The following is a 21,193-nucleotide window of genomic DNA, read 5'->3' on the forward strand; positions in this document are numbered from 1 at the left end:
CCACATAAATTCATTATTCTTTCCAATACTGTATTCATTTAGCTCAGTGTACTGAAGAAAAAAATGGGTAGCATACGTCATCATCATTTATGTAATACAGTAAAAACCCACCAGGATAGCCATGCAATATTATAAGAAAGTATATTACTTTCCAAGTTTTTTAATGCACTGTTCTATAAAAAATGTTTTATGTTGCTTGTTATATAACTGCAATCCCCTACCAAACCCTTGAGGTTATATAATGAGTAATAAATTAATGTTTGAACCTCTGGCTATTTCTCAAATGGTACATAGTTCAATTATACTTACAATAACTCTTGAGCTTTCTTAATATCTTCACAACAGTTAGTAAGATTTGTTAAATATTAGAAGAGTATTTTGTACACAAAGAATGAGATTATTTTAACTAAATAGTTCAATTAAAGATCTATTATTTTTGTACTGTAGTTTATTACGCCAGACTCTGAATATATCAAGTGTTATTATCAATATACTGTGTGGTGAAATGATTAAAATAATTTGGAAAATCTACTTAGCTTATATTCTTAATTGTAAGTTTTTATTTTTTCTCATAAAGTTTATTTTTGATGTTATATTTTCTTTCCATATTCTTTATCATTATTATTTGTCATGACAGATGTCAGATGCTAATTTTCTTAGCAATGATATTTTAGCCATTGTCAGAACACTGGGACATTTGCTTACTACTCCAAGCCTAGTAAACTGAGGCAGTTTGGCTTATATTTTAAAAACATAACTAACACAAACTTAATATAAAACTAAAACATGAATACAATTTAACTGTCTATCTGACTAACATATTTATAGGTGAGAAATAGTGCTAAAACATTGGCATTGACAGTGTGTGTTTTCTTATAGCAAAGCCACATCAGGCTATCTGCTGAGCCCACCGAGGGGAATCGAAACCCTGATTTTAGCATTGTAAATCCGGACACATACCGCTGTACTAGCGAGGGGCGGGCATTGACATTAGCAGCAATAATGCTAAGTGTTTGACAAGTTCTCCATGGAATTATTGAAAACAATTTTAAAGTAAGTGTTGGGAAATAGTGTTTCAAAATGTTGTCTTTCTATTGATTACAATTATCTAGTTGAACTAAGTATAACTGGCTGAGAAATTACAACTGTAAGTCTAGAGGATGTGGCATCTGATGAGAGTTCCAAGAAACTAACTTCTCTTGTAGAGAAATATATATATGCAAAAACAGCTCGTTTGGGTTGAGAAAATATTTTACATAGAAGAGCGAACAACGTTTCGACCTTCTTCTTCAGTCGATGACCGAAGAAGGTCGAAACATTGTTCGCTCTTCTATGTAAAATATTTTCTCAACCCAAACGAGCCATTTTTGCATATATATTTCTCTACAAGTGGGTTTTTTCGACATCACTGATTAACTTCTCTTGTGTTCCCAAAGGACTTAAAAGCAGAATGTGTAAAGAGACCAATTAACCAAGTTTATGATTATATATAGAAGTATAATATACAGAAATAATTGTAGAAGTTATAGAGATAAAGGATTAATATTTTGTAAATTTGTGTGCCAATTTTTCTTTAAGGTTTCTTTTAAAATAAAGGGATTAAAACTTGGATAAAACAACACTTTAAACTATAGTGTAAATTTTAATTGTAAATTTATTGATATGCATTGACAGTAAGACTGCTTGATCAAATTTTGAATCTAACGCACTAAATTCTTGTGACGTGTAGACCCGTAACGTGCATCACTAAAATCACAGTTTTCACTTTACATTCCAGTTGTTACTTCTATCCATGTAGAATTTCTTCATTAGGTTTCACATAGATAATTACAACCAGTATTAAGAAGTTACAGGTTCTGATGCTCTCAGAAAGTACACCTATGTTCACTGACTCACTTGATGAACCTCTTGTTCAGCTGCTACAGGCATAACCTCTTCCATGCTTGAAGAGAGCAAGACTCCTGGTGGTGATAAGACATGATCTTCAAGTTTAGCTTTTATTTCATTACCTAACACAAGGAGCATCAAAACACAGCTGTCACACATAGAAGGAAGTGCAGAGATCAGTTATATTTCTTTATTATTTAAAAAATCAAATACCACTCATAAACCAATATAAATCTGTGTTTGCACATATTGTGATATTTAATTGGTTAGTCACTGTGAATTATTACTCTTTACAAATACAACCTGAGACTTGCTTAAATTAATTTATTTTTTGGTTTTAAACTAATTTCATTCAACACTCATTCACCTTTTCTAATAACAAGAAAACAGTCTGATAATAAGTGAAATTAATTTTGAACAATATTTCAAAAGTATATTAATTTTAGGACAGCAAATGCTAAAAAAATGAAAGTAACATTACTAAATCATGTTATTTAAAAATTATAATGTTTATTTATGCTTTTAAGAACAAACAGTTATAATGCAACAAATTCTTTAACTCGTGAAATACACGACAAAAGCCCAATACATTAATTCAGTGAAGATGTATCTCATTTACTTGGGAAGTGGATTCTTTATTCACTAAGACTACTCATAATATAGACCCGAGGTAAAAAAAAAGGATTATACACAACTAACTATATTAGTTAAAAAAATGTCTAATACCTTAAAAAAATAGCATAACAACACTGTCATACCTAGATCACTAAGATGGTTGTTATGACTTAAACTGTGGATTCCACCAAATGCTGACTGAGCAACATTACTTAGATGAGAATGTAATTCAGGTTTATTTGCAGCTCGCATCAACTCTGAGTTAATTATCTTCTCTGTCTTCTCCCGAGCTGCCTGTTCTACCATTTTCTGAGACAAAATTGATAGTTTAGCCAGAGCTGCTGCCAACTCATCTGTGGCAAGAGCATGTCTAGCACGGTCCTAAAGTTAAAAACAAAACAGTAATATAATAATTTATTTTTCAACCTACTTCAGAATAATTTTAAATTAAATTTCTTATCAACCTTAATCATTTAAATCTAAAATCACACAATTTAACATTATTGTTAACTGGAAACTACAGTGCTTTCTATGTCCTATTTTACTCATTACTGCCAGTTTTATTATAGTAACAATGCACCAGTAAGAGATATGTAATGTATAATTGAGGATAATTTATTTTAAAACAAGATTTTATTTGTAGTATGCAGTTATTGAATACTTTTAACATTTAATACTTTACATGACATTACTTACAAAATTAAAATAATTCCTGTTCAGATTCTACACATAGTCTCTGAATACAACATCTGTTATTCAACAAAGTTACGTTTCTAGCTATCCAAAAAAAACAAAAAAAACTCATACAACTGCTAGTGTTAAAATACATTTAGTTATGAATTCAAAAATAAAAAACGTGGCTAACAAGTATACAAATATGTGTCTCAGTTAGAAACTTGTGTTTTAGGTTGAGAATATCTGTAACATAAGTAATTCGTAGGAAACTTAGAAGACCATACACATGTACAAAAAAATGTAAAATGGTTAATTTGGAGCAATAAAGTGTCACATAATACACAAAATGAAGTTTGAAAATTGATTTAAATATTTGTTTTTGAAATTGAGATATTAAAACGTACATTGAAATATCCATGATAACCTGTGCTTTGATTCAAAGTTTAAATGTAACATTGTAAAAGGTCCTGATCTGCACACTTGTAGACTGAAAGGATCAAGCTCATACACTGAGAATTAATATTTCAGTTGTAGTTAACCAACAATCATTACTTTAGATAACTTAATCAACCTTTCATTCAATAAGAAACCTCAATTCAAATTTAAATTATGAACCAAAAAACCAAATTTAGCAATTTTCTAAAATTATCAAATAAGACAATATATGTACTACATACAGTGTAATATTAGGAAAATAGAAACCTTCAGTAAAAACTAAAGAAATCTTCAAACAGAATATGTCAGAAGTTATCTCACCTGCCAAGACATTGCCCTTTCTGTGAGACACTGAAGAGCCTCTCCTTCAACAAGCCTAACTGGAAGCTTTTGCAGGGACATTAAAAGTGAGAGGATGGTTTCTAACCTTGGCCTTCGTGACCGGAAGCACATGGGACATAAAAACTTAAAGTCAAGTGCAACATGAATTGCTGCTACAGGTGAAAGATTATGCTGCTTTTTTGTATGTGCTGACTTGGGTAGAGGAACGCAAGTGGCTAATGAAGAAAAAAATGAAGCTGTTTCATATATATAAACAAGAGATAAACTTAGTGATGCTAGAAATCATTTGATTTTAATAGAAATTACTTAACATAATGCACAGTTTACCTACCAGAAGAATGTGGTTGAATGATGCAAAAACAAAAATTTACAGACCCTTCCAAAAGTATTCACCTCTCCTGCAAAGTTTCCACATTTTGTTGCCATCTGAGCTTGCAATCTTGAAATTTTCTATTGAGATGTTACATTTAGAATCTATACAATCTACTCCAAACACTGAGTAGGCTAAAACAAAGCTGATATTATACACGTCATATTCTCAGTAAAAAGTTGAATATTCACAATTGCATAAGTATTCAACCCTTTTGCTTCAGGCACAAAATATTAGTTTTAAAAAATTACAAAATTAGTGTAATGGACTCTGTCTGTTGTAAACAAAATGGTTTAATTTTAATTCAAAGTAAATGCATTTGTTTAAGCCAAAACTTACAAATCAGTCATGACAACCAAGGGGCTTTCCAAACAAGTCAGAGATAAAGTGGTAGAGAAATACATAAAGAGAGAGTTACAAGAAAATTACAAAGTCACTGATTATCCCTTGAGTACAGTGAAGTCCATCATTCAAAATGGAACATGCTTTATATCACCCAGTCGCTATCCAGATAATGCTGCCTTTCCAAACTAAATAGCTGGGTAAGTAAAGAAACTGACAAGAGATACCACTGTGAAGCCAACAGTAACTATGCAAAATCTGTAAAGTTCCATGTTTGATATAGAAGTGTTCATATATTGACAATATCCCCATCCCCAGTCAAAACTGGTCCATATGAGTGAGTGGAAAGAGAGAAACCATTACTGAAAAAGAACTATCTCAAATCTCATATGGAGATTGCAACAAAGCATGCACATGGTTTAGCAGATATCTGATAGATTTCGTGATCAGACATGTTAAATTGAGCTTTTTGGTCAAATCAAATTGTTACCTTGGTGCAAGCTCAATATAGTACACTACCTAGCCAACACCATTCCAACTGTCAAGTGTGGTGGTGGCAGCGTCATGTTATGGGGATACTTCTCATTAGCATGAACTGGCAAACTTGTCAGGATTAAGGGGAAAATGGATGGTGCAAAAGTATAAAGAAATCATATAGGAAAACCTGCTTGAGTCAGCCAAGAATCTAAAATTGGGTTGAAAATGCACATCTTAAAAGAACAATGATTGAAGCAAAAGGCCAAAGGAAAACTGGAATGTTTTCAAAAGAAGAAAGTGCATGTCCTAGAGGGGTCCAAACAAAATCCTAACTTGAATTCAACAGAAAAATTTATGACAAGACTTGAAGACTGCAGACTATGAAAGATCCTCAATGCACTTGTCAAAACTTGAACAATTTTGCCAGGAAGAATGAGGAAAAATTATGCCATCCTATTGTGCAAAGTTGGTAACTGCAGCCAAAGGAACTTCTACCAAAGTCTTAGGGGGTTGAATACTTGTGCAATCGGCAAATTCAAATTACATATTTTCTTCACATGTTTTGCTGACATTAAATCTCCTTCACACATAACAGTGTTAAGTTTGACCATTAGGGTTTTGAATAAAAAACTTTTTTTAACAAAAATTGTTTACATTATTTGTAGGAAGTGAATAATTTTGCAAGGCACCGTACATTATTTGATACAAACCATACTTTCAACTACCAAATCTTACAGAGGTAATCTGATGTGTCCACAAAAAGATTTAACATTTTAATAAAACAGTGCAAATTAAATATTTACATCCAATAAAAACAAGATACAGTGTGTGTTAACAAGTAAACATATTTCAACCACCTTCCAACAAAGTTACACCAGAAATGCAGACATTTGTCAAATATGATACTCACATTTTGTATTTCTAGTTTCTTACATATTATTTCTACCCCTGAAATTTAGTTCATATCTCTGTGCAAGATGCAGTTTTATATAAATATTTTATAAAGTTATAAAATGTCCATGAAGGGTGTTGTTTACACATTTTTTTGTTGTTACGTTTGGTGTTAATTTTGTAATAATTTTCTTAACTAATCAGTTCAGAGTACATACAATAAAGTAATGAAAACTACCAAACACTTTTTTTCAAAATTCTAATCCAATGCAGGAAAACTAAACGTTTTTGTTTACATTTTACTGGATTAATAATTTTAGTAAAAATTCTAAACTTAAGCATTACGGTTGCAAACAATTCTAAATTCTATAAATTTAACATTTAATCTAAATTATAAAAAAAATTCTGTTGCAATTTCAACTTAAAATATTTGCAGTTACATAAGACTATAACACAAAATCAAAAAGAAGTGTATGTTTTACGAGATATAAGCTCACATGGCTATTTAGTCAACTATGTAAGTAATACTCTCGTGAAAACATTTCCTTTTGCTATCTGAACTGCACCAGTCACAACTGTACAAGTGTGATGATGTGAAAAAGATAGCAAACACATATAATTAATAAAACAGAACTCCTAGAATTTCACCTAATCAAAACGTTTATTATGTGTACATCAGTATAATGTCAGTCCAGGTGTCTAGATTAATATCTCTACAAAATAGTTAGTCATTGTATTTCTACATGACAGTAAAACCATAGGGTACCTGTGATCAATTACTCAGTATGTTTGAAATATGAAGGGTACAGAGAAATGTAAAATCAAGTTAAATATTTGCCATTAATATTGGAGAACTATGAAAAATGTAATTTATGTCAACATGCTATCTTCATGGTAATTTTATGACTAAGTCAATTATTTTATATGGTATTGCTTCTCCAAGTAGCGTACTTCCAGTTATCAACAGAAAAACTTTATATTAATCCACACAAACTATATTGCTATCTCTGTTATTTTCCATCCAGTTTCTTATCTGAAAGCCTCTGATATCACCTAGAATTTCTCTTAAAATTTTAAATGGCCTTTGAAGTGTAAACTTGGAAACAGAAAACACTTGTACAATCAAAGAGCACTCTGAGACCAGGCATTTTCATATTACTATCCTACCATAGGAGTCAATCTCTATACAACTTTCAAAGGTGCACTTTAGTTTTATAAAAACAGGTCATACAAAACTGGTGTTATCAGCATAAAAAACAATTTTCTAACAATGGCTAATGACAACTGTATGTGCAGTGGTATTCACAAGTTTACAGAAAACATAATATATAACTTGTCAAAATAGTAAAATCTTTTTCCCTGTTAAAAACCTGAATATGGATCATCATTTTAGTTCTACATATTTAGAATGATTAGTAGACTAAAATTCAATGTTTACCATGAAACCAGTCTTTGCATAATTCACATTGAAGCATTTGGTTAGTCAGAGGTCGACGACATATACAGTAACGAGCATCAGCAGTGTCTTCTGTACGTTTTATTATATTTTTCTTTCGCAATTTTCCCATAGCCTCCATTTCTTTTTGTTCTGCTAACTTGAATGCTGCAACCTAAAAATAATAACTTGTTTCACTTAATTTTGAACCAAAAGTCAAGAGATTATTTGTTAATAGTGTCAAAATTTTATAATTAAGTTAAAAACTTAAATCATCAGTATTCATGATGAAAGACTGATGCTACAGGTTCAGGTAGATGATTAAAAATAAGCAGCAAACAGTCTGTATTTAGCTACTCATTTTGTACACATTGACTTGTATTGTTCTTGGAACAAACCTTAACATTTTCTAAACTAAAGAGAGGTCTTGGATAAGACAACAGTTTATTGTTTATTTGACATTTTTTCAAAGCTAATCCAAAGCCTATCAATATTACTATACTAATGTTTTGGTTAACTCCTTGTAAAGTTCCAGGTGTAGGTTAACATAAGACAATAAAAAAACTAAGTTGTACACTTCACTATGATCCCTTCTTACATAAAAATTCAATTAAAAACAAATTACATGTTACACATAAAGTTCATAATGAAAAATTTGATAAAACAAAACTCCAATTTATAAAGGTCTCATTTTTTTCACCATACAGTTTTTCATGACTTACAATTTCAGCTGGATCCCTGTCATTTTCCAGTAGTGTATTGAGAAAAGACAATTCTTGACTATCCTTATCAGGTTCCACACTCCCTTCCTTTGGTTTCTTTTTTTTATTCTTATTGAACAAGTATGTGCCCACATCTTTTCTGGGTGACAGTACCTTTAATACACACAAAAACTTGAATAAGAGGAAAAAAAGACTACCAAACAGTTACAAACAACAACAATAAACATCAATATTAACTGGTAAATGATTTCCTTGTTTTAAAAATCTATATACATGTTATTAAACTCATCTTCAAACAAGAATTATGATTAATTCCAAGAAAATTTTCTATTTAGTCAATAAAAATTTAAAAGAGGTAATTAACTAGAAAAAGTGAAAATGAATAAAAATACAAGGTCGATTCACTATATGTTAAAAAGAATCAATGCTGAAATAATATACATTTATATTCTCTTGTCTTAACTAGTTTAATCAGAATATCTGTATACAATTACTTTACACTGCCAACATAACACAGTAAATGAATTCATTTAGAATCATAAGAGATTTTATTCAACAATTTTTACTTCATTCATCTTACAAATCTGTATTTTACAAAAATATAACTAAAAGTATAATTCATATCTCAACACTGCCCAAAGATACTGTTAATATTTTTAATCAAATTGCAACAAAATTCAGACTAAGCTTGATTATCAAAAACAAAGTTCACTTTGACTTTTTTTTGAAAGAACCAAATTATGTAGTTTATTATGTAATTTTAAGACCTAATGAAAAATATTCCTTCAAACTAAGTAAATGTTTTTTTTTCCTCCCTCCCATAATATACTGCAATTAAGGACAAAAAACAAAATGTTTTTGAATCTTGATCAATGTCCAGAGAAAATGTGTCAGCTATCAGAGTCAAGTAAAGAAAAGTCGGGGACAAATAAGTCCATGGTATCATTATCATAACACATTGTCTTTAAAACATAAGGAAGAAAAATAAGTGTGTGCACTAAAGTAAATGGATAAGAAGAGAGAAGTTCTGTTAGAAATACTGGCAAGACCCATTTACATCAATGGAAACTAACACAGAAGCACTGAATTTAGAGACAAGTGATAAAATAACAGATGGAGAACCAGCAAAATTATTCTATAGACAATAGATGTAATCTAAATCATAAGACAGCACTGTTATCAACTACACAACATGTTGACAGCTTTATATCATGACAACATTATGTTCTTTAATTTTACATACAAGTGATATTTTTAAATATTAAATCTATTTCTCTAATTAATTAAATTTAATAACTACAAAAAATATGCAATAGGTCATTTTTTAGATATTCATTAAGGCATTTGATGAATAAAGTATTATATTAAATTACAGGCTTTGAATAAATCATTAAAGATGTATACAAAAACATACATCGAAAACTCAGTAAAACAAAGATGTTCATGCTTCTTCCATAAGAGAAGTCTAAATATTAAAAACCATAATGTATTTTTAAATGGATTAACTTTCTTGTCATTAAATATTCTTACCTCAAGAAGTGTAAACACAGAGTTTTTCTTCAAAAAAGTGCGAGCAGTCCTTTCCCGAAGTGCTTTGGCTGCAGCCACCTGAGACTCCAGTTGTGGCAGCAATTCTAAATGAACAGGGAGTGGTCGACTTCTTGTTATTAAATCTTCAAGTACCTCAACATATGGATATTGGTTTCTATTCTGAAACAACATTGCAGGAAAATAAATGTTAGCTTTTCAATCTTGCACACACATGGTAAAGGCTCTTAATTGTACACCAGTTACAAAATTAACTGTTTATGTTAACAAATACTAATTTCTTTACCTCTATTAAAATCTTCCAATGGAATATTTAACATAACTGAAGCAAACCTGAACAAATATTAAGTACTTACCTTTTTTATTAAAAATCTTTTGATGAAAAATATATTTCACACAGGCAAAGCAAATAATAATTTTTGGGTACTTTACCACCTTCATTAAAATCTGCTAATGGAAAATGTAGGTGAGGCAAGTATTAACAATTAACCAAGACAATAAATATGACTCTCTTTAGGTAGCCAAATGCCTTGTTATCTAATTATAGATGAGCATGAATGTATTAAGGAGATTCCCACTGTCCCTATCCACCATCTAGCAAAACCACAGCCTTTTACTCTTCTATTTAAAACAATTAATACTGCAGATTTTACTGTCACATGAACCACTTCTGGTTAAAATTCTGAAATTTAAGAGCTCTTACACAAGAAACAGTGAGTACAGAATGTCAGAACAGACAGTCTACATACATTTCCAGCTCTCTCTCGTTAGCTGGGGGAAAACTTCCAAGAATGTTTTTCCTGTATTAGGTATGTAGATATTTCATGATTATTGGCACAAAGCTACTAGGCTATCTGTGCCAAACAACATGTAGTACACTATAATGGTATATGGAAATGAAGGTCAAAATATGTAAAATTAAGGCCTGCCAGGAAGACTGAAGCATTAAGTTCAAACTTGCTGTGAGTCACCTGAAGCTGGCCTTTCCATTCCTGGGTTCAGGTCAAAATAAAATTATAATGTGTGAAAGAAATCATGCTAAAACAGTGTATAGTCCAATAAAAACCTTAACTTAAAAAGACAAATGGCTCTTAAAAATGTAAAGACGAGTGAGGCAGCCAGTATCACCTATGACATTGGCAAACCTACCTTAAAATATGTTTAAAATGACATCGTTGTTCTTGGTTGTAACGATGGCATGATAATAAAATATGTATGATTGTGACCTGAGTGCCACACATCGGTGCATCATTACCAGATAAAAGGAAGTGGTGAGTTAAAAAACTGTGACCAATGTGTAGCCTAGCCAAAACAACTTCCTCCCTTCGATCTTTACAGACACAAGATGGCCAAAGAGCTAAAGAAGGCCAGATTTGAAAAAGCTTATTATTTTGCTGCTCACTCCAGGTCGACTGCTATCTGGTGTATAGTCAGGTTTTGATAACTGGACCATAGTCCATGTATGGAACAGGGACTGTGGTGATAGAGCCAAAGCAGATGGACTTTGCCACTGTCAGCCAGCTCATTCCCACAAATACCAACATGACCTGGTATCCAAAAAAACTGGACAGAGATAAATAATAGAGATTTCCTGTGTTAGACAACATTATAATATTTATAAGTTTAAGGTCAGTCACCACACACTCTTGCAAAGTAAAAGTTTGAAGTTGAAATGTATGCTCATAACCAACAGAAAGAGCAGATTTTGCACTATTCACTTATAGCCTAAATAAACATCTTGTTTAGGGCTCTGTAGTATAAAATAGAAAAGACACTTAGCCCACTGTTTCCTCGAGGCATACATGGTGCATGGCAAGTGTCTGTTGTCAGTTTAGTTTACCAAACAGTTGGATTTTACATTTATATATCTTGATTAATTATGTATTATTGGTGTTTTAAAATACATGGTTGAAATATTTATGAATTTTATACAGTTAACTCGATATAGCTTGGCTTGTCAAAATGTCTGAGCAAAATGGAGTCATTTGCACGTGCAAGAGTAAATGTTTTGAATTTGTGCACAAGAGTCATGAGGGGACATGCTGACAATACTTTCCAACATTAAAAATGTTCAATGACTTTACACAAACAATGCAACTCCATTATACATATTGTTTTTAAAAACCTTCGAGCCTATGCTTACTAAACCTACATTTTCCTGATATTTCAGAATATAATATTTGCATCAGTCAATATTATGTTTATAAAAAGGGTAGATAATTAGTGGTTTTTCATAGAAACTGTACATCAGTATTTGAATAAAATGGCAAGAAAACTATGTGCAACAGATTTAATGTTACCCATTGAGGACACCATGAAGGTCTTTACAAATATAAAAAATCTAAATACTAAAAACAAACTTGATTGTTATCAAACAAGGTGTACTAAAATTAACCAATATAAATCTTAAAAAACTTATATTCTCCACAAATTTAAGACCTGGTAAAAGATGATAATTTTCAAGAACTTTGAAATTCTGGATATTTATGTAATAAAGGAGAACCCAAGAATTTCATAAAGCTGCTTTAACATTATCTTCAGTAATGTTTGGTGGTCCACATTGAATATAAGTTTTTACAATTCAAAAAATATTTAAAATGTGGTAAAAAATATACCAATTAACAATAAAGTTTAGTGATGTTAATGTGTATCATCAAATACTTAGCATAACTAAACATAATTAAATACATACACTGGTAACACTGGTATAACTCCTTGTATTTTATTGCTAGACCTTGTTGTCATCACATGCAAACAGAAGACAAAATGTTTCTTAAATCAACATTGCACATAAACAGTGCACCAGTAGAATGAATTTACCATATCTGACAACACCTGGAAGTATTTTCTAGGCAATTATTTACTTGAAAATATCAGGTTATAAGTAATAAATAAATCATAAAACTTAAAATGTATTTCACAAGTCCTATTGCAAAATACAAACAGTATTTATGTCTATAAGCATACCTGCACTCTTTCAACAGACGACACCCAATCTTTTGCTTTTTTAACAGCATCACGTAGTGTCAGGACATTAGGAAGGTAAACAGGTATGTTACATGCTTCATTAACCAGTACTTCTAGAACTTGTAATCCTTGTTGAGGTCTGAACATGAATCAGTGAGATGGTGTTTGTCATCTAACTTTTTCTTTTAATCCAAATACAACATCATGGTCACTCAATAATTGTTTTATAGGAAGTACCATTTTTATAGAAAATCTTAATGCCATTCTTAAAAACATCTTTTAAAGTAAAAAACACTGGAAGAATATTTATTGATTCAAATGACTAAAAATGCAAAGCTCTATTTACATCAACTACAAAGTTCCTATTTACGTTAACAACAAACTTCTATTTATGTTAACAACAAATATCTATTTACAAAACTATACTATTCACTATGGTATACATGTTCTTTTAATAAAAACAATGTTAACTGATGTTTTACAAGAGGTTTTTACTTGTTTTGTACACATATTCTACAATTCCTTTTAAACTGGCAGTTTCTAATGTATGAATATATTTTCTTGATAACAAAATAATAGAGAACATAAAAATGTCTAGGTTAATACTTACAGAAATTAACTGCATACTAACATTTAACTGTCCAACCCAAACTACCAAGGCAAAAGCTCACCTGAGCACTACTTTTAACTCATTCAATGAAAAGTTTGTTACTTAAATTGTATTTGTTTTTGTCAATAACAGTTGTTTCCACTTAATCTATCTATGTTTCAAAAATGTAGCCTTCTTCTCCTCTTGGCCATAAGCAACCCACTACCAGCTAGTTTCAATGTTTTTATTTTCCTGATTTTAGTCACTGAACATTTTATACTTATGGTAAGTTCCATGTTACTATACAGATCACAAAATACAGTCAAAAACACACTTACAAGAATCTTTAACTATTCTTTGCTTATTTGGATTGTGCCTATAAAATCAAACAATATCAATAAACTCAGTGTCACCTAAGGTTTGTACTTACAAACTAGTTTTTAAAAGTAACATTCAGAAACTTACTTAGTCTGTAAACAAAGCTTAGCCTTTTCTTCCCATCGCTCTCCAACAGTTAGCAATTCCTGAAGTTGTGCCATAGATTTTTCTATGCTTGGGTGAGAAGGAAGGTTCACTCCAGAGTCCAAGAGTTTTCTGAGTATGTCTAGTGTTACTTCCACTGGATTAGCTAGAGTGGACTTCATTTCTTCGAGCCAATGAGCTTGCAGGAGTTTCTAAAACACAACAATAAAATATACAAGCAACTTCACAACAGGGTTGAAGTTTTCTATATGGAATATAAGACTTTTATTTTAATACAATTAGTATAAGCATCATTAAGATTTTTTATACAGTAGACCTTATTCTTTAGTAAAAATATAAACACTCATATTTATTTTTTACCATTCTCTGAGAAACTATGAAGTGAGACTGTATTACACTTTTTTACAACAAAAGTAATGTTGCCTCACATTGTTCCTTAGGGCATCCTTTACATGAAAACCAAACGTGATTCTAGTTGCATACTACGTAAAATATGCATCAAGAATAAGTTAGTCTCATCTCAATGCAACAACAATTGGCTTCTTTAAATTGCACTCTGAACTGTATCTTTACACACACATCAACTGCCAGGCTATCAAAACCATTCATGAACTTCATTGCACAGTTTATTTTTAAATTTATTGCTTAATTACATATTATCCTTATTTCTTCTTAAAAAGAAAACCAAAGAACCATTTCTGAATTCTGTTGTACACTATAATATTTTAGAGTATTACTCCATCATTAAATTTGTAATTGGCAAGTATCAAAACCAAATAAGTTTGTACAGGTTTCTTTCACACATTCTTACAAAATTCCCTCATTAATAAAAGTTATTTTTTGTTTATATATATTATCTACATTACAGTCTTAAATTGGGCTATGTTTGTAATATTTAAATTTTTTTTTTCTACAAAAGTAAGCTTTTACTTACATGTTTAACCAAACGAACCTGAGGAAGGTCTATGTCTAATGCTAAACCATTGTCCAAAACTTTTTCTAGTTTGTTCACGTCTGGCATTTCTTGGTCCAAGAGCTCCTTGGCTTCCTTTTCAAAGAGTGTCACATGTTCTACCATATCCTGATTTTGAAAAACACAAACATAGCAGCTATTTTACGATTCTCAGAAATACATAAGAAGTTTTGAGGGTTAGTGACTTTCAATCAGTAAGCTATAATATACATACAGATTACCCTCAAGTCAGTAACTATCTTGATCTGCATTCATCCTTTTATACACAGAGAAACAGTGATTATAATATGCAAATTATGTGATAATATGACAGAGCTACCAGTGGATAGCATAGACAGTTTATAAACACAGACCACACCAGCAGCATGATGCAATTTTGTTTGGAGAGAAAGCTCAAAATAAGCCTCTTACAAAAACTGGGCTATAATAGTTATACACAGTTATATTCTATCATTGGCCAATCTAGAGTTTAACAGATGACATCTAAAACTATGACACTGAATACTCAGTTAAACTATCACTACAGTACTGTGTGTATGTGAGAAAAGAAATGGTATCTATAATAAAAACACTGTCAGTGTGAAAAAATGCAGAGCTGTTAAAAGATTCCAGCTATAAAAAATGGAATTATCATTCACACAAACTATGTCAGAAGAAAAAACATGTAATTTACAAGTACTTTTAATATTACAGCAGTTAGCATTATCATCATAGAAATGTGCAAAAATGTTTAAAGGGATACTGTTATTTTCATCAGCTAGAACCAAACACACAAGACAAGTGAAAAAAACACACGAGGCAAATGTTAAACTACACAGCTTTTATAATTGTGCATACTTCCACAATGTGAATCATGCTTACCCCATTTGTTTCTTCTAACTTGGCTTATGTCTGATTTTTTACTCCACATGGGAGAGCTCTTTTTAGAACTTGGCTGTTTTCACAGTTACAATGTTTTAGAGATAAATACACATATATAGACTACACACAGAACAACGAAAACTTCACCTTTATCATAACTCCTTCTTTAATTTCACATGGAAGTTTCTGTATCTGTTCATAAAATAACTGAATTTCATCTAGCGTAAGCTGAGACCCATACTTGCTGTCCACTGATTGTCTGTTTCTGAAAACAGAAAACACTGCTCAACTTCTGGTGAGAAAGTGACAACTAAATTCAAATTATAAAAATAACTTAAATAAACTTCTCATTTACCACATACTTTCTTTAAAAATTAACAAATTACAAAATATGTTATGAAACAATTACTTCACAATATACTATATACTTTGTAAATAAAAACTAATTTACAAAGAACTGTGAAACTTACAGGTCCCTCCATGATGACAAGAAACCCACTTGAAGTAAAAATGTATTCCTGAGATAGCTGGTATATGTATTAAAACGTTAGTTAAAATAAAGCACAGAACAATGTTTCAACCTACTTAGGTCAAAACATTATTCTGTACTTTACTGACCATTGCTGGACTCGTGTCTTAGGGTCAGTTGCTATCTCTCTTTGTTAATCTGAAGATGACCTAACAAGGTTGAAACATTATTCTGTATTTTATTTTAATTAAGTTTCAATACTTATACCAGCTGTCTTTAGAATACATATTTATAGGTCTTCATCAGTTATTTAGCTAAATACACATCTTTAGTGTTAGCTGATTCCAAATAAAATATGCTAAAACGAAAACAATAACCAATATCATTCTACTCACTTGATAAGTGAAGTGTCACATTTCTTCCAGTTGACAAATTGTTATTCACTTACTACAGCTAAGCATGTCAAAAATTTCTATTTTGATGAACATATCAGAAATAATAAATGTATTTCAAAATTTTTTATATTACACCATAACTCTGACACTCGACAAGTTTCTAGCTTCCAACTCACCTTGTTCTTACTTTTCTACTTAGAAGTTGCTGTGCAAGAGATGAAAATTTCTCAGCATCTTGAATGGCATCTTCTAATGCATCTAGCAGCTCCATCTTTGGGAATTTGTTGATTTCTGCTTCTTGTATCAGCTCCTTTAATCCCATAATACCTGTAACCCATCACAACAGACACATCACTAATAAAATATTTTGAGTATCCATTTTAATTTTCCCTCCTGAATCCTAATATTTTTACTGCAGCAATTTTAACTAATTAAATAATTTCACAGCTATATAAAAATCAAAACAAGAATTTCAAATAAAGCATAAATTTCAATTTGTATTAACAAGTACACTAGTTTTTCTTACCATAAAACCTGTGCATTTTGACATATGCTTAATATGAATAAAAAAAATAAAAATCAACATATGGCATTTACAAACTCAGCAAAATATCTGGTATAATGAATGCACATGTATGTACTTTAGAACTTAAAAACTAAACTATTTTTTAATGAATGCTTTGTGTCTAATATCACAAAATTCTACTAACAAATACATTTTTTTGATAAATCGACATCCAACAATTAAAACTTAATCCAATACATGTGATTGCCAAGTTTTCATGAACTTTTAACTTTAAAAAATAGAAAAATATTTTTGCTCACCTAAAACATAAACAAAAGTTGACAAAAGAAAACTAATCAACAAATCAAATACCATTTAAACATAATAGCTTAATTTAAAAACCACCACCTTACCTAGTTTTTCATCTTCAGGAGCCTCTAAAGCATTTTTCACTTTGACCGTCCAATTATCAAAAGCTTCTGCCCTCAGTTTCAAACGTTGCAGCATTACTGGTAGTTCATCAAGCGTGTAACGGTATCTAGTCAGAAAAGCACGTTACTGTTATCAGAAGAAAACAACTAATCTATGAACACATCATTTAAAAAACTAAATGAGGTTGTAAAATAATATCAGACCTTTGTTTCATTTTCATAAAGTACCCAAAGTAAATTTTTAACCCACAAGTAGCAGTCCATAATTAAGCAAAATATATTTTTTTTTAATTCTGAGAGGAAATAAACATGAGAAACAAAATTCCAAAGTGCAGTTCATAGATTTGTTTATAATATTAAAGGAGGTACTTTTAGGACAAACAGAATAATACCTTAAACAATGTTTGCTTGGTGGACAACAGCATAGTTTTTCCTTGTGATTGATACACACTAGTTTATCTGAAAACAGACAATACATTTTTCAATCAATTGGAAAACAAATATTGTACAGGTACATAGAAGTAAATTTCTTTATTTAAAGTATATATTATGTAAAATGGCAACTTTAAATTATGTTTAACCCTTTCGCAATGTATCAGGATTCAAAGGCCATGTCATCATGTTTGTTGACTTGCATTCAAATTGTAATTATAATTATAATTCAAACTTCAATATTACATACAAGTTAAGTTCTTAATTTAAAGGTAAATATTAAAAGCACACACCTAAATATAGATTTCGGAAAATCACATGGTATGTTGAATGCACCACTGTTTAAAATTAGGTGTCTGTGACGTCAAAATACTAAGTCTATAAATTTGTACAAATTAGAAATTCCAAATTGCTAATATTGACAAGCTAGAATATAAAGTAGGAACTCCATATATTTTTATTTCCCTGAGATGTGACTTATGTACTGAATAAAACACAGTGGTCTCTTTCAACTCTTACCATTTTTTGAAATGGTCCCTTATATACTCTTACTGCAGTATATGTCCCCAGAGCTGTTTTCTCAGCTATTTTAATCATTAAAAAATGCTACCATTCTTTAAGTCCAAGTTTTCAAAGAGGCATGTTGTGTCTTTAGTCTGCTCAAAGTTTCATATTTTTTAAAATCTAAATAAATGAGTTATTAAGCTTAATAAATTAAAGTGGAATTCTCTTGTATCAATGTAGTTATTTATGATTTTTTTGGTTTTTCAATTATATATATATAAAACCTAAAACAAATTTTGTATGATATCCTTCACATGCTAAATTTTAAAAGGCTTAGTAGCCTATGCTCAGCAACAACCAATGTCTTGGTGAAAAGAGATAACTATTTGCTTTGCTTCTTTGTATACTGTTCTTTGTTTTAAGAAAAATAAGTTTCATAACTTATTTTTAAATAGTGATAATCTATAAACATATATAATGTATAATAACTGAAATGTGACTGCATATTACAAAATACTAGTCCACTAAAACACAGCCAAGATGGGGATAACTAAAAATCAGTTTTATGTTACTGGATATGTAGCTTGAGTGCACATGCACCACATTAATGCAAGTTATGTAACATTATCTAGGAATGACTGGAATGTTAATATAATAAAAAATAATAAATGTATATGTTCACATTTAGCATTATGAGACTGAAGCTACTTAGATTAAACGTTTGTGTTACAATATGTAATTATTTTAGTACAGAAAAAGTATAACTTATTTTCTAATCTTCTTGGTCAAGTGGTTAAATTTTTTGGTTGAGGTTGGTTAAGTGACAAACTCGACATAGTTATAGTATAGCAAAGAACATAAAATATATTGTCTTACTGAAAAGAAATGTTTAAAATGCAGTTAGGAGGTTTTAGAAATTACACAAATAATAATTGAGATTTTAGGGACGAATAATAGTTTATAATCATAACATGAAATCACTTTATAATTAGACTAGTAACAAAACACTATATTCACAAACAAATGTTTCATAAATATATTTCATTAAAAAAATCTGATTTTTTGTACACAAAATATTTGTAAGCTTAACTAAAAATCTACCATATTTTGTGAAGATACACATGCTGTATCGAAAGTTATAGCACAAATACTTAACATGTGCAAATGTGTAGATGAACTTGTGTATATCACACCAAGCCTGTAGCAATAGGGTTAAAAAAGTTGCCTCTTAATTTTTCTTATCTTTTCTGTACACTATAACATATATTCAAATCTATTTTTTACAGTCTGAATAATGATTATGCACTGAGTCATATAAATAACAAAAACCATAAGGTATACAAGTAAATAATAAACACTACTAAAAATCCACTGCTGCAAGAAGTTTTTCGAAACATTCACTCCCATGTAAATCTTTTTATCATCATTTCAAGCTTTAAATGATGCTTTTATGCTTCCGGAAATATATAATAATTTTAAAAGTAAAAAAACTTACTGTATATATCTTGTAATTTATAAAAGCACAAGAAAAGCTTTTGTTTATATACGGAAATTAATAACAAGAATTTTTGAGTGAAAGTAGGGTATATTGGTATATATTATCCACATAATCCCTGCTATAGCTAGTGATAAAGTAACTGTTTTTTGTCTAACATCAGGGCTTTTCAGCCCAGCTGGTATACTGCAAAGTACTAGCAAAGACACCATTTATATTAAGTTGCTTGACAATAACTGTTAGTTTGAACTGAAGTAAGTTAGAAAAGTTCAATTTTTAACAGCTTTATTTAAGTCCCTGCACATGATAATTAGGGTAAGGAATTTTTATTGTTAGTTTTATACTAAGAGATTAAAAGCATATATTTATTTAAGAGTTTTTATTTCATACAACAAATCTTTAATAGCAGAATGTTCATACATTACAAATGATCACAATTTATAACTTACTAGTGTCACATGAACAAGTAACGGCAGAAAGGAAACATGTGGTTTTACAGTAATCGCACTGACGCTCATCGTCTGGCAACAGTTCAAATGCTTCACGTTCAGTTTCAGTCACACCCTGAAACAATATCATATTTTATAAAAGTCTACTGATACTGAAAAAATATATCTCTCACACACTTCTTTGATGAAACTTTAGCACCCTTATTTTCTTTAGTATAGTTATGGAACTTAAAACTAACTTTAGTTGGCAAAAGAAAATCAGGTTCATAAACAAAATAAGTAGCCTCAAAGAAAAAAGTAAAAAAAACAACTAAGTGTCAACAATATTACTATATTTTTAAATATAAATGCTAAAGATTAATATTGTGATTTGAACCACTTCTTTGGTTTTCATCAACAAAATAATAAAACGTATATCAGATTCCCATTGAAAAGTTTAAACACAATGGTTTAATTACTCTAATTAATCTTCAAAACTTTATTATTTTGAGTTATATGAGTTATAATATCTCTTATGCCTTTCAACCTTACAAACTGCAGTCCTTTGATTCAGTTTGCTATTTCACACACACAAAAAAAAAAACACCCACCCATTCGAGAAGGCATTTTCGAAGTTCCTTTTCGTCTTCCACCATCTTCTTCATATCCTGGAAAGTGACAGCAGCAATACTGATTTCTAACCTTTCTGGATCTGTTGCCATCTTACAAACTAGTTCATCATGAGAAAATACACAGAAACGACGGAGAAGACTGTAATGGGAGATACACAGACGTCCAATTGACAGCTGTAGAAGTTTAAAATAAGCAGCAGGTTTAAAAACAAGAGTAAAATATAATATTTCTATAGTTTTAATTATGCTCCATTCCACAACTCTTAACAGATTAATCTAAAAATCTCCCT

The 21,193-nt window shown here is 30.4% G+C and overlaps 1 protein-coding gene across 5 annotated transcripts in view; it reads right to left on the minus strand.

The window, feature by feature from the left end:
• The window catches only part of LOC143236658 (lysine-specific demethylase 5A-like), a 64,753-nt gene that overhangs the window by 12,272 nt on the left and 31,288 nt on the right, over positions 1 to 21,193 (minus strand). For 4 of the 5 annotated variants that reach the window (XM_076475043.1, XM_076475041.1, XM_076475042.1 and 1 more), the window contains exons 16-30: positions 20,883 to 21,077; positions 20,293 to 20,407; positions 17,805 to 17,871; positions 17,395 to 17,519; positions 16,653 to 16,803; positions 15,760 to 15,877; positions 14,713 to 14,859; positions 13,761 to 13,969; positions 12,707 to 12,845; positions 9,722 to 9,901; positions 8,192 to 8,344; positions 7,473 to 7,644; positions 3,934 to 4,169; positions 2,646 to 2,883; positions 1,897 to 2,009 (exon numbers count right to left, since the gene is read on the minus strand). In XM_076475043.1, the coding sequence (XP_076331158.1) occupies positions 1,897 to 2,009; positions 2,646 to 2,883; positions 3,934 to 4,169; positions 7,473 to 7,644; positions 8,192 to 8,344; positions 9,722 to 9,901; positions 12,707 to 12,845; positions 13,761 to 13,969; positions 14,713 to 14,859; positions 15,760 to 15,877; positions 16,653 to 16,803; positions 17,395 to 17,519; positions 17,805 to 17,871; positions 20,293 to 20,407; positions 20,883 to 21,077 (2,358 nt within the window). The remainder of the gene's footprint in view (positions 1 to 1,896; positions 2,010 to 2,645; positions 2,884 to 3,933; positions 4,170 to 7,472; positions 7,645 to 8,191; positions 8,345 to 9,721; positions 9,902 to 12,706; positions 12,846 to 13,760; positions 13,970 to 14,712; positions 14,860 to 15,759; positions 15,878 to 16,652; positions 16,804 to 17,394; positions 17,520 to 17,804; positions 17,872 to 20,292; positions 20,408 to 20,882; positions 21,078 to 21,193) is intronic. The other variant, XM_076475044.1, reaches the window with a different exon arrangement.

The sequence above is a fragment of the Tachypleus tridentatus genome, chromosome 13 (genome assembly GCF_004210375.1).
Source record: "Tachypleus tridentatus isolate NWPU-2018 chromosome 13, ASM421037v1, whole genome shotgun sequence".
In the NCBI taxonomy this organism is placed as follows: Eukaryota; Metazoa; Arthropoda; class Merostomata; order Xiphosura; family Limulidae; genus Tachypleus; species Tachypleus tridentatus.